This window comes from Anabas testudineus, chromosome 2 (genome assembly GCF_900324465.2).
Source record: "Anabas testudineus chromosome 2, fAnaTes1.2, whole genome shotgun sequence".
Lineage (NCBI taxonomy): Eukaryota > Metazoa > Chordata > Actinopteri > Anabantiformes > Anabantidae > Anabas > Anabas testudineus.
This window is the reverse complement of record NC_046611.1, coordinates 13,366,363-13,380,575: the sequence shown is the minus strand read 5'-3', so window position 1 is coordinate 13,380,575 and position 14,213 is coordinate 13,366,363. Positions and strand designations below refer to the sequence as shown.

General features: G+C 40.3%; 1 protein-coding gene across 1 annotated transcript in view; it reads right to left on the bottom strand.

The window, feature by feature from the left end:
* Positions 1-345: 345 nt before the first annotated feature.
* prkx (protein kinase X-linked) overlaps positions 346-14,213 on the bottom strand; it is a 28,881-nt gene continuing 15,013 nt past the window's right edge. The window contains exons 5-9 of the mRNA XM_026362420.1: positions 14,086-14,205; positions 9,973-10,068; positions 7,202-7,259; positions 4,328-4,405; positions 346-3,744 (exon numbers count right to left, since the gene is read on the bottom strand). Of these exons, the coding sequence (XP_026218205.1) occupies positions 3,619-3,744; positions 4,328-4,405; positions 7,202-7,259; positions 9,973-10,068; positions 14,086-14,205 (478 nt within the window). The 3' untranslated portion in view covers positions 346-3,618. The remainder of the gene's footprint in view (positions 3,745-4,327; positions 4,406-7,201; positions 7,260-9,972; positions 10,069-14,085; positions 14,206-14,213) is intronic.

Below are 14,213 nucleotides of genomic sequence, written 5' to 3'. Positions count from 1 at the left end.
GTATTTCTATTTTAGGGTAATTTTATTCAACTACAATTAAGACTAGTTTTGGTTAGCAGCTTAAAATAAAGATGAAAAATCTTATAAATATAAAACCAATTAATCAATGATGAAGAATAATGGATTACCTATATGTCAGTACATAAAGTAATTTTGGCCACTTGAAGGTTAGTCAAACAAATCTGGATTCAACTTTTTGTTATTGACAACATCAAATTAAATATTGCTCAGAACTCATTGTTGTCTTAGTGGAATAATGTGCTTTTGTAAAACATCAGGAATGATGTCAGCTGCTGCTCGGGGGCCATAAGGGGGGCGGGAAAAGACCAGACAGCACAAGAGAAGAAGAGACCATGTTTCTTTCTTATCACTTCCAGTCTTTGAAACATTTCCACACATTTGCTACTCAATCATACAAACGTGTCATTGCTTAAAGTTCCATAAAAGGTCTAAATGGAGTAAGTGTATATCAAAGGCATCATTACATACTGGGTAGAAAACACGGTCTGACTCAACTAACAAAACAAACATTTTCATTGCAAAGCTTGACAAGTAAAAAAACATATTGCTGAATAAGACATAGAGAGCTTGGCTTGAAGGTTACAGACGACACATGCACTGTAGAGAAACTGCTCATAATTGACAAGCACTGTACTGAGAGCAGCCTGAGCTCCGCTCCTCTGCAGAAACAACTTGAAATACAAGGAGTGTATGCTATGATGAAAGCTATAAACAGGACACACAGGTGGATATGACGGGAATACATACGAATGTCCTGTGAATGCAGTGAATATGTTCATCGTGGTAGGATACGGCATGCTTCATCGATGAAGCAAAACGTTCTGTAACTATGGTAATAGATTCAATATTTGTACAGGGTCTATAAAAAGTATTCACCCCCCTTGGAAGTTGTTTTTTCATTTTTACACTGATCAAGTTTAAAAAACTCATTTATGTTGTGGCAAGTTTGTGACTCTGAAATCAAACCAAACACTCACTCACTCAGTCACAAAGACGGTGGTGGCAACATCATGCTATGGGGATGCTTCTTAGCCCTGGAAGGCTTATGAAGGTGGATGCTGAATTTAAAGCAGCAAAATGCTGTTCTCGAATGCCCAAGTCACAGCCCAAACAAGCAACAAACAAATCAACTATCTGAGAATTTGTGACTGTACATGAAAAGAGCTGCTCACTTGTGATCCAAACTGACAGAGCCTGAGCAGTTTGGACGTGGAAGAATGGAGAAAAAGTGCAGTGTTCCGTGGTTCAAAGCTGTTTGAATCCTAACCACACAGGATAAATGCTGGCATTGCTGCCAAAGGAGCTACTAAATATTGGCATGAAGGTATTTGTTCATGCTTTCTACCTATTAATTTTAACTAATCAAGATAACTTTGTAGAGTTTCTGCTGATCAGTGTAAAAAGACAGAATAAATCTTCCCAGGTCGGTAAAGACTCCTTCTAGGCAGTGTAGAATCAATGAACCAATGTATCAGCTGGATTGGTATTACTGGTTAATTAGTTTATTATAGAAGTATCTGTACAGTATTTAATATGTAAAGAGACATGCTAGTAAAGAAACACCAAAGGTACAATATGTTGTTGTCCAACACAGTCTTGATTATTTTGGTACAGAAGAGGTTTCTACACTTTATCTGAATATAAGAAGCAGGATTTAGTGGTTTTAGTTAATGGTGGTCTGTATGAAATGGATGAAGAGAAATGTGGAGGGATCAGGATGTGAGGTGCTGGCCAAAATGTTTGGTCTTAGCAAGCAGACCTTTGGAGTGTTGAGAGAAAATACACAGAACAACTCCTCAGTGTTTACTACTGTAGAGTTGGACAATACAGACAACACACTGAGATCCAGTGATGTGAGATGAGTTGTTAAATGTAAATGTCTTAGAACTGTTCTGTGAAAATGAAATAAAACTGTGTTCAGATCAACACTAGCACCGTGTGGAAAACGCTGGTGGCAGAGTGAGGGAGAGTTGTCCAGCAGCAAAAAGCTCAAAGAAAAGTGACTTACAATACATGAGCATCCCCTCACTAAGAACATGCTATGTTGTGTAAACAATGTGTAAACTGCCCCCACCAGCACAGCTCCATGATTTGTCTTTTAAAGGGGTGATATTATGGACCTTTTTATAAGTACCGTGTGTATTGAACATGTCAGTGACATTTTATTCACTAAATGCTGTTTTGAATTCTCTACAATTTAAACCCCCTCTATCCTCCAGCAGGATGTTTCCAGAAGTGACTCGCTCACATAAAACCTACATTATTCATTGCAAACCAATTCTGATTGGCTGGCGATGTGGCCCCAGCTCATTATAACGCAACATAACGAGTAATGCAAATTTGCTTATGCCACATCTTTATCTAGAGTCATTGCAGCATCTGGACACTTAATCCAATCCTACATAAATGAGACTCCAGCAGGATGTTTGAGTACAATCACGTGGACAACTCTTCATTTCATGTTGAGACTCATTTTTCTCGTTTTCCATAATAACAACCCTTTGACACGGTGCCGTTTTCAATCTGAACACATGGGGATGAGATTCTTTGAGGTCTACAATGAGTCACAGAAATCACATCATCAGTTGTATTTTAATGGCAGCAAACATAACGGAGAGATCAATATGAAGTTTACGTCAGGGGCCAATGTTGTCACAAAGTAACAGCAAACTGATGAAGGGAAGCACGAAAACTGAAAAGCTGTTCAATACTGACTAAACACTGAGAACATCACATCCCGGCAGGGACCTTTAACCTCACATGACTCATGTGGCTTTAAAAACAGGACATTAGTGATTGTTTGTCATAATGATGGATAAAGGAAATGGGCACAAAGTGTCATGGGACAGTCTGTATTGTACCTGTGGACCAGCTGGGACTGCAGTAATCAACTCCTTTGGTAGGAGTAGGAGATGTGACAGCACATTCAGCCTCTGTTGTGTACAGCAGCACCTCACGTGTACTAACGCTCCCGTTATTGAACCTCTAGCAGTACTGTATGCAGCAGTGATGGCTGACAAAAGCACTGTTTTAAGGGAACTAGGAAACATCATGCCATCAGTCTCTGATGTAAGGCACATGTTTACAGTGCTACTGGCCGCACGTCTTCAAATAAGGTGTCCATTACATCACCACACACAGTATGTACAGGTGTGCACATTAATGACCACTGGCCAGCTGACAGCACCAGTCTGGAGTCACATTAAATATGACTGAAAAAAACAAATAAAAATGTGACAATATAAAAAAGACCTGATAATTCTCTTTCTTTGAACTTAGAAAGTAACAGTCTTTTGGTTTCAAAGGAACTACATGACTTTTTGCATATGAGCAGGCTCAGAGAAAAAAAAAAACTTTTAAAAAAGTATAACAGCAAAAAAACTGACTTCAGTCAGATAAATAAAAACTACAAAAGGCCAATTCTCTCTGCGGTATGATACGTACATGTCAATTGGAGTTTTTTCCAGGGAGGCTATCATTACAGATCAGATCTGACTCCTGTGCTTTCTCCATGATACAGTAGTACCTATGACAGTAACTTGATAAAATGTTGTGTCAATTCCCCAGACAGTCCAATAAATAAGTTAGGCAGAGTGGTCAGAAGTTCTTGAAGATCTCTAAGTCCTTCTGAGGCACAGGAGGGTCTTTCTTCCAGTCGTCCTCTGGGTAGACATCAAAGTTGGAGGTGTCGCCCTCATGGGAAACTTTAGGAACTATAGGAGGCTGTGGACAAAGTGAAGCACAAAACGTTCAAGCGCGGCTGTCAAACAGCTGCAGACACACTCAGAACATTAGAAATCAGCACTGATGTGTTTCAGTTCTGTCCTGAAACTTTTCACTCTGTGACTGTAATGAGCTGCAATGAAATCATTGCTGATGCTGCATTTCACTAAATAAGCACGGTGGTCAGGGAGTGAGCAGGAGTCCGACCTCAAAATCCAACTTCACCTCCCCGATCACAACAGACACGCGGTCGATCAAATGTTTGAAGTGTGCAGGAATAATAACTTCCTTCTCCCTCTTCCAGGATTTATGCAGACATGCAGAGTGTTTTGTATACTGCTAAGTACCTGTCGTTTTTTAGTTGTACATAATTCAACATTTTTTTTTACTTATAGAAGAAGAACAGTTAATTGCTGCTTGTTGAATTGATAATCAACTGTAACCCGGTAGTTAATGAATGAAATTACAAGTAGTTTGTGAGCTACATATGAATAATAAACAGGCGTCGCTGATAAGTGTTACAAAAATGAAAATGAAATTGACTGATGTCTAAGAGACAGACTAAAGCAGACACGGCTGTCACCTTGAGTTTCCTCAGAGGAACTGCATCCCAGTCTATGTTCTTGAACCAGCGGTGCTTCTTCACATCATCTGCTCCGTTCTGAAACATAAAACATTGCTGTATACACTTCTTATCATATGTAGCTCTGTGTACGGTTATGATGCTTTTTAACATTTAGTGGAACAAACTGTACTGTTGTAGTGAAATCTCATGTTGAGATACATCTTATGAATATGAAACAAAGGTTCAGAATTTCTTAAACAATTAGAACATTAAACTATGAAAATAAAACCTATTAAGAGATAAAAGAAGCTGGAAAATATAACGCGGCAGCACGCTCACTTCAAAACACATCTCAGATGCAACATTTCACTTTGTTCTAGCAGCTGTGTGACTCTAACCCTGGAATAAGTGGATCTTATAACAACAACTAAAAAACAAACTGGGAGTAAGATTAGTTTCCTTTCATCAGTGGTTTACCTCCGGCTTCCTTCAGCACTAAGTAAATGTAGGAAGAGTAAAACATCTCCTCAGAGTCGACAGTGTTAAGTACGTGCAGACTTTTACAGAGAGAATCTCCCGACATATACATTTATTATCATTTGATTGTTAAACTCCATGAAATGGTGTTTAAGGACTCCATGGAAACTTTCCTAATCAAATGAGGAAAACAGTAATCGCATGTGATAAACTGCTTACATGTCCTTAAAACCAAACAGTCAGCACACGTTTAATGAACTGTGAGATGGGAAGTCAGCTAATGGAATAACAACAAGTCCATTTAAACTCCTTTTCAATCTGTCACTCCGTTTTAAAAACGCAGTATTCATTCATCATTTCTGCATAATTTAAATGCAAATGAAATGAATACATTTTATCAGTTGGGCGTAATTAATCGCCGCCATTCTTCTGACGTTCAGTGTCTGTGCATCAGGACAGACAGGGCCGGCTGGGAGTACACGGCAGCAGTAGCGTTGTGTTAATGAGCGATGGGACTGCTCTGCAGAGCAATATTGGCAGCTTCGAATCAATATCATCTTGTCTGGGATTATGTGGAGTTAATCACTGGGCTCAGAGAAGTATTTGTTTTTCTGAGAGCAGCTCTCAGTCTTCTGCTCCTTTCACTACTGTTAATTGAAACACTACCCAGCTCCAGTTTGAATGGGACTCTGCACAGCTCCCATTGATGAGTAATGAAGTGTCAGGCTCCCAGTTAAAATGTACACACTACTGCCCACTCTGTAGTTCTTTGTAGAGATCCGGGGGAAAGCTGTCTGTCAGGTTCCTGAGGGCGAACACTGGCAAATCAGTCAAAGTGATTTTCCTCCACCTCTCAGCTTGCTCTGCCGGGGAGGTTTAAACGAAGCCAATGGAGCAGATATATGTGTCATAATCATAATCCCGTCATGATCGGGGGCAGATTCGAAATGGGTGTGTGGGAGATTGATTCATTACAGACAAACAGCAGCAATCAGTTTGATAAAGGAGGATAAAGGATAAAGGAGCCCCACTGCACATGAAACAGCGGCTGCAGCTCTGACAGTTGAGGTCAGTTTGAGGTCAAATTGCTTAGGAGAGCAATGATTGTTGGCTGGTATTATACTGAATTTCAAAAGTTGTGATGGTGATGAACTGAATACTACTCTTTTATATCATGTTTATGTCTCTCCTAAGAAAGCGGTGACCTGCTCCTATTTTCTAACACAGAAAACTAACACGATTTATGAGGGCTTGAAATTAAATGTTTTAAGTGTGGAGTAGGTGGTACACAGAGTATGTTGAATGCATGAAATCTTTTTCTTTAATTTGATTTCTTAAAAGATGAGAAAAGTTAAATAAACACTTTTGCTTCTAGACACATATTGTGTTGTTAACAGTAAGTTAATTAGCATTTTTACTTTTCCAAACACTCAGTGTCTACAAAGACATTGAGAAAGAAAAAGCCCAATTCCCAGTTTATTAGGTGGCCACAAACATGAGGAAGTCATGATACAGTCTTACTACAACGAAGATGCAATACTTTGTTATCAGATTGATGAGGAATGAGCAAGAATTCTTCCACAATCTTAACTGTGAAAAGAGGGAACGTGTCTTGGAACAGAACTAGTGGCAGGCCTCTCTCACCCTCTTCTCTTTAAAGTTTCATACTATGGGTTTTCCTAGTTTACACTCATCATGTTTAAAATCCAAACTAAGAGCCCAGTAGTGAAGTTTCATCCTGTCCTGTCCAGTACTGACATCTCAGGTCTCCTCAACATGGTCCATCTATTTTTTTCTATTTTTTCAAAAAGATGTGAAACATATTTGACCCTTACTGCAGTGCTGGTCATCAACCTTTGATCCTTAGTATGCTGACTTTTCATTTCAGTATGATTTCCTTATTCAGAACAATATCCATTTCCTTTTTTGTTTAGACTTTATTATCTACAAGAGACAAGTGGATAAAAATGTTTGGTATGTTTGTCTGGGTGGTCCTCAGCTACTACTACATGCCCACAGAAATAAGCAGCAGTGAGTAACAAGTGAATATTTTTCAGCTGGAGTTTTCACCTCTTTGTCATAATAATGAGAAAATATCTTCTTATAATGTGTGGAGGAAAAAATGATCACATTATAACAAGATACTGAGGGCAGCTTGACTTTACCAAGGTCGCAGCAATACGCAAAGTAAGAATGCTGCTTTCATTAGGCGATAACATTGTTTAGACATTTTCCAAACACCGGTGTCCAGTCTTAACGGGTCTGTAATTTGTCTTCATTTATAACTACATGGAACCATGTGGAGCTTCTCTTTACGGTGCTGGTCTCAGACAGCTGACGCTCATCTATCTACTGGAGGAAGAAATATGGCGAGCTGCCACGAGGCTCACAGAGGCAGAAAACTAACCAACTCACCTTCATGTTGCCTATTCGCCTGGCTCGGTCAATGACCAGAAACTTCTTGATGAGATCTCTGGGGAGGGGAAAGAGAAACAGTCCGTGAATCCACAGCTGCACCGCACGTCTCTGAAAAGTGTCCTCACACTCTCTCATGAGGACGAACTGTCATGAGAGAGTGTCCTTCCAACACTGTCAAAATGACAAATGTATCATCACCAGAGGCAAAAGGTGACGAGGGCTGGCTGTGCGAATTGTGTTCCTTTGACAATGTCTTAATTGAAGGAAGTGAGTGTTGCAGACAGCGACTCTGAGACAACCACGTGACGCAGACATCCATGTGAGGGGAATGGGGACGCTTCACAGGGGTCTTGTGCTGACAAACACAGAGCGTTCAACAAAGGTTTAATATCTCACATCCCACAAGCTGCTGACATGCTCACAAATACAGCAGCTGGATGCTGAGAAGTCAGTTTTTGTCTAAATCCTTCACATACTTAAAGACGGGCCTTTGCGATATGTCACAAAACATATTTTAATCAGCTCCAGTGGGGAAATTTCTTTCTTTTTTTTTTGTTTGGAGGATGATTCACCCATGACAAGAATATACAACAAACACAACTAGTAGAAAAGTTAATAACAAGGTCACTAGAGGTAATTTAGTACTAAACTATTTCCCCCTTTTTAAATTCCTTAATATCTACTTTAGAATGAAGTCCTCATATACACATTTCTTTAACTCCATGGAATTAGTTGTCTTTTTACACTCCCAATGATGTCAGACGTAACACAATGCAAACAAAAACTAAAATTAATCTCTATCCAAAATTAAAACAAAACAGCGTTTAATTCAAGCAGCTCAGTTTCATGTTGTTATAGCTTTCACCGTCTGTCTCGCAGGGCATTAGCTTTAGTCTCCACAGTGGAATCAGTGCATCCATACCAATGGCAGCCAAAGAAAACAGCTGTAAGAAACACTGTTATGGTATGAATGTGATAACCTAACCTTATTAATATGAACCAATAAATTCAGTTATTGTAAGCGTGTCTGCACCGAAACAGCTGCTGGCCTGCTGTTTACACTCAGGCTGCCCTTCTCTAACTGGCCAGAGGAAATGCAACAACAACTTAATTTCTTGCTGACTTTAGTTTGAGGGTTAATGTTGCGCTACATAAACAGAAAACAGGGTTAAAGGGACTTTCCCCCTCCACCGTTGCTCAGTGCTGCTCGAGGGGGATTTGTTGGGTATTCTACATGATTTGATGAAAAACTGAATTGAATTCAATCAAATGTCTAAATGAGCTGACAGAATTGAGTATTTTGGGTTTAAGACACATAGATGTACTCCAGATTTTACTTTCTGAACCATGTGGTGCTCTGACATCTCCATATGTTTAACTGTAGAGAAGTTCTTTTCTGTCCATCTGAGTCTTACTCTGGGAGCATGATTTGAACTTTGTAATAATCAAATGCAGCTTTTTCATACATTTGCAGTAATATATTGCAACGTTTCCAGTGCTTTACGATATTCTTCTCAGGGGCCCTACACATAGCTCTGGTTCATTTATGGACAGCAGAGAATGACATGGGGGTGGGGGGGGGGGGTGGGGGGTGTTAAGTACTTTAAGGTAAGGTCAACACAATGTCAACATGCCCACAACAACTTCTTAACTAGTAACACATTTTATGACTTTTTATGGCTCGGGTCACCCTGGGGCTGCTCAAGTCTGTCCGATTGTCTATGCTCAGCAGCAGCTGGTGCTGCTGGAGACGCAGTAATCCTCTACAAGGCCTTTCACTTCATGATGGATGGGAGTGTGAGACATGGAACTGTGCAAGAGTGATATAAATGTTGGAAATATTTAAAATCCCCCTGTCTGCCGGCCGCAAGATAGATAGCTTAGCAGTGGGAAGCTGTGGGTTGGTTGGATTATCAGGGGAAGCAGTGTGTCTAGCCTCTCCAGGGCTACTATGTCAGGCTTGAATGAGTGTGTGTGTGTGTCTGTGTACATACTCACTCACATACACACACGCTCACAGTGACACACCCAGAGTGTGCTGAGCCTGTAATCTTACACATTCCTGTGCCCTCCAGCTGGTCTAATGGGCAGTGTGAGAGGTGAGGGAACCGTTCCAAATCAGCTGGGTGTGACATTAGTGACTCAGGGTCCACCTGAAGCCCCTGTTTACCGCCACGGAGCTCATTGACCCCATGTTAAAAGGGACGTTGCGGCACTTAGAGACCTCCTTCTGCAGCCATTATGGCCCCAGCAGCAGTTTCAGGTATTACACTTAATTAGTCATTTTAATGTTGTGGATGGTTTATAATATGACTTTTTTCTTTTTACTCTTTTTGAGTCAACCAGAGTAAAACTGGGGACAGGGTGGAGAGGATTTGAAACAACAAACTGACCTGTTGCATGTAGGGTCAGATGATCAGACATGTTGACAACACACAGGCAGGTCGGTCTAACTTATTTGGAAGTGAATTCGTGGTCATTGGGCTATAGCTGTTAATGCAGTTTAATGTTAACTTTCTGTTAAAACTGTTCATGCCACTTATGTTTGATGAAAACCTGAAAATACACTGTTAGTGCTTGTTAGCCGTTTCACCCATTTTTGATTTGATTTTTCATATTGATTAAAGAATTCTTTAGAGCCGCTTGATAAAACAATGAAATGAAGATCAAAAATTGTAATAAACCAAAGAAGATAGAGATCCTGGAAACACACACCCACACAGATACTCGGTTTGTTATTTGAGCTTGGTCTTGTTTCCAGATCTTACTTGACATAGAAATCCAGGTGGCGTGGGAATTCCAGTTTTCCGGCCAGGATCTTCTGGTAGATTCCAAATGGATTGTCATCAAAGAACGGTGGGTGCCTGTGGAAAAAAATAATGTCATCTTCCCCATCTTGTCGCTGATGCTGCACACACTCTGTCACAGCTTGTAAACTCAATCTGTGCTCTGCAAAAGCAGCATGATGCAAGGAACAGGTAAAGCAGGTAAGAACTAAGACGCACAAAATGGTCACTAGACATTTAGCTTGTGTGTCTTGTATGTTTACAGCACAGTTTTGATCATTCAGTGTGTGTGTGTGTTTCTAGCACCCACAGGCCTTGTGCAGTTGCACGCCACTGAACACTTTCCCAGCTCCCCTGTTCTTCCCTTTGCTCTGGCCTGGACAAGTCATTACCCACAAATTACATAATGGCTCTGGCCTCTAAATGCATTACACACGGAGACAGGCACATAATCGCACCAGTTTGTCACACGCCGTTTGCCTTCCCAGTGAGAAGCTCCAGAGTTTGGAGATGGTGGGATGGGGGCGGCTGGGAGTTGGCTGTGCACTGCAGACTTCACGGCTTCACTTGTGTGTGTGTGTGTTTTCTTTAAACTGATACTGTCATGGCTGGAGAATCTGGGTCATTGTAGCAAAGTAAGGGGAGGATGACAAGATATGACTATTTCCTGCCATAACTGAACTGGCTAGACACATACATTACTCTACACAGTGGTTTATGGTGGAAACTTTGAATCTTACAACTTTATATTATATAAATCTTCTACATATCAGCTGTTAATTTCTGGAGGAGTTAGTCCTGACTACTTAAAGATTAAAACCGTTTAACCAGCACTAGAAAAGAAATCACTTTAGATATAGATAGAGCTAATGTAACAATTTGACACAAAAACACAAAAGCTACTCAATTCTGAGAAAGGGTTTTCTAAAACTACAAGATACACACTGGAGTCATGATGAGCTGAGAATACATGCACTAACATTTGTTTCTCTTCTACTTCAAGTGTGAGCGACTACTAGTTTCTTCATGTATTTATTATTTATCGTTAGCAGCAGTATTTCCATTTCAGAAGATGTTTTCCCAGAATAAAAAAAAAAACATTCTAAATGACAGAATTAGACAGATATTGTTGCAATACAAATAAAGATTATTCATAAAAGAAAACCAGATAGTTGCTCATTTTGAAACACTCTTCTTTTCTCTTGTATATTTACTGCTGTACTTTAATAAAGCAATATCATTTTTTATCCGATAACTAATTTGATCACTGGAAAAAAAATACTCAATTAGTAAAATAAACGAAAGCTGCAGTCCTATACTGAATTCAAAATTTGTTAAGCCTACAGCCAGTAAAAGTTTCTTTATTATCAGCAAAGTTGTCCTTTGCTGCATTTTATAATTTATTTCAGAAAGCTTCTGCCCACACATATTGACGATGTGCTAAGTGGGAACCCTCATTTGGTTCATACTTTCCCCGATGCTGTATGTAAAGTACGTAGCTAGAAATGTATAATTTGATATGAAAAGGAAAATGGAAGAAGGAGCACTGCAGGCCTGACTATTATTTGATGCAGAAGTGACTTTCTACATAAATTACCCTTTATGTAAGTGTCTTAATGCACACATTAAGCCACATTCATAATTCAAAATGATATGCCCCCACGAGCCTTCATTTAGGACCACAATGAAGAAAAATACAAGAATATTACTTATAACACTTTTGTACCATGAGTTTAAAGACCACATCAGTTTTCTGTTGTTTTCTGCCTTTGTGTGATTCATTGTAAAATTCTATACCGCCATTTTAAACTGTGTGTCTTAAGTTCCAACTACTTCAACTCCATGACACTTTGACTTTGTGAGTGACAGGCTGCTGTAACAGGACATGAGAGTTTCTCCTCTAGGATCTCCATCTCTAATCACAAGGCTAACGCTCCACTGAGCCGAGGTGGACGAGGACCAGCCGGGAAGCAAGTCAATACAGAAAATGGTTTCTAGGAAAGGCAGGCTTTGACTTAAATTCCTAAGTGGTCTTTGTCTTTGCATTAAAGTACAACTTCTATTATTACTTAACATGAAAGTGATTCTCAGGCCATTATAAGATGCCATGCTTTTCCTACTGATTAAGGCAGGTCTTCATTTGGAGAGTAAAAAATAAATAAATGACGGTGATTGTCAGCGTATAACTCCACCCACACACAGGTTTACAAGGACAAAAATCCTCTGTGATCCTGCCTTCACAGGATCACTGAGAGATGACCCTTTTTTTCCCCTCTATTTGCTCTAGGCATCCTCTCCTGTGCATTCACTCAATGTTTTTTCAGCGAAGGACGATCGACCACTTCTGACTTTTGTGAAGCAGCTGTTACATTCTTGGATGAAGACCTCTGACGAACAGCTAGACAGTACTGTATAATGAGAGCTCCTCGTCTGAGGCGTCTTACAGTAGCAGAGTAGTAGTGGCTTCCCACAACACGCCTGGTGATGTGCTGATTGCAGCACAGCACCCAGTCTCAACCAAGACTGCAATCCTTCAATGACTGCCCTGATGAATGCTGCTAAAAGGTCACATTCTTTCTCCAAATTCAAAGGCAGGCAGCTTTTCCTACTAGGGCATAAAAAAAGACGGATGTGAAGGTGACGGTAGGTCGGGCTCAAACACAAGTGACCTTTCAGTAGGACTCAAGGAAGCTGCCTGCCTAAAGTAGTAAGGTTTGACCAAAGAAGCTCAGAAATCATGATAATCACTGATGACGGGCAGTAAAACTCTTAAGTTCACAACTGTCATCCAACATTATTAGATTCATTATTGTTAACCTTAATAAATCAAAGAACAATATAATTAATATTATATTATATGAATAATCTTAACTAACCTCTCTCTCTACTTTGATACCATAGTGATAAACTTGTGCTGCTCAAAAAGTCATTTGATGAGATGAGTCACGATGAGATATAGCGACTAAGTGAGCTAAGGTAAAAAGATGACCAAAAGGTCACTAAAGGGGAAGATGTGAAAACGCTGCAGACTACTGATTTGTCAGACCACCGAAACCACAGTCGTCTCAACGTCTAAACTCTGATGTAGTTTCCAAACTCTTCTGATTTTTTCATCAGTCTTCAGTTTTGCTGCTTCAGTCTCTTCTGAAATAAAATCTGTCTACATGCTGTGACAAAAAGCCACATTCCGAGAAACGAGAACTGTAGTCTCTATCCACTGTCTCAGTTTAATACGGCATCACTATAACGACCAATTACACTGAGGGGGTATAATTTGCAATAAGTTAAAGTTAGCAAATTGAAAAACCAAAGGATCACAACAGTCTGGGTTAGGATTCAGCCTATGGGGAGATTGATTAGAGTCAGAAATGTCACAGATGTATCTGCACACTAGGACAAATGAAGCCAAAGACAACAGAACAAATGCTGATGATTATTGCCAAAAAGTTCCAGACAATATGCAGACAGGGGTATTCAGTGCTCCAATTAATTAACAGCTGGAATACAGAACATCACCTGGTGTGTCCCCGAGACAAAGCCTCAATCGATGTTAAAGACAACCTCAACCTTGGCAACAAGGCGCAGACGTAATTATTCATGGCAGATGACTGAGAACATTAGAATAAACCCGAGTGCCTTCTAAACGGATCAGCGCCATTGTTCTTCATCTACAACAATGATTCCCATTCACATATTAATTTGTCGCAGCTCTGCAGTATCCAATAAGCACACAATGAATAGATTTCCCACACTGAGACAATAAAAGCACCGCAATTAATAGAATAATTCCTCTGCTCCATGTACACAGGCTCCTCCACTGCTCTACGCTCTTGTGCTATTCTGTTGGACTGCATACATATAGTACAGGTGCTCACGTTATAGTGTCCACCTAGAGATTACCATCAAGTTTATTCCTGTCCTGTGTCTGTTCTTCACTAACAGCTCATCCTATTTTATACAGTTCAAACGGTTGGAGTCTGATGGTCAGCACTGGGTGCTGCATTGCCTCAGCTGCTCTGCTGGGAGAGAGCGCCCCCCAGTGGGTTTTTAAAAAGGGTGTAGTGTGGTCTATACACAGTGCACTGCAGCACTTACCCAGCCAGCATTTCAAAGATGAGGATGCCCAGAGCCCACCAGTCGACCGCTCGGCCATGACCTTTGCTTTGGATGACTTCAGGGGCCAGGTACTCGGGGGTACCGCAAAGAGTCCAGGTCCTGGTTAG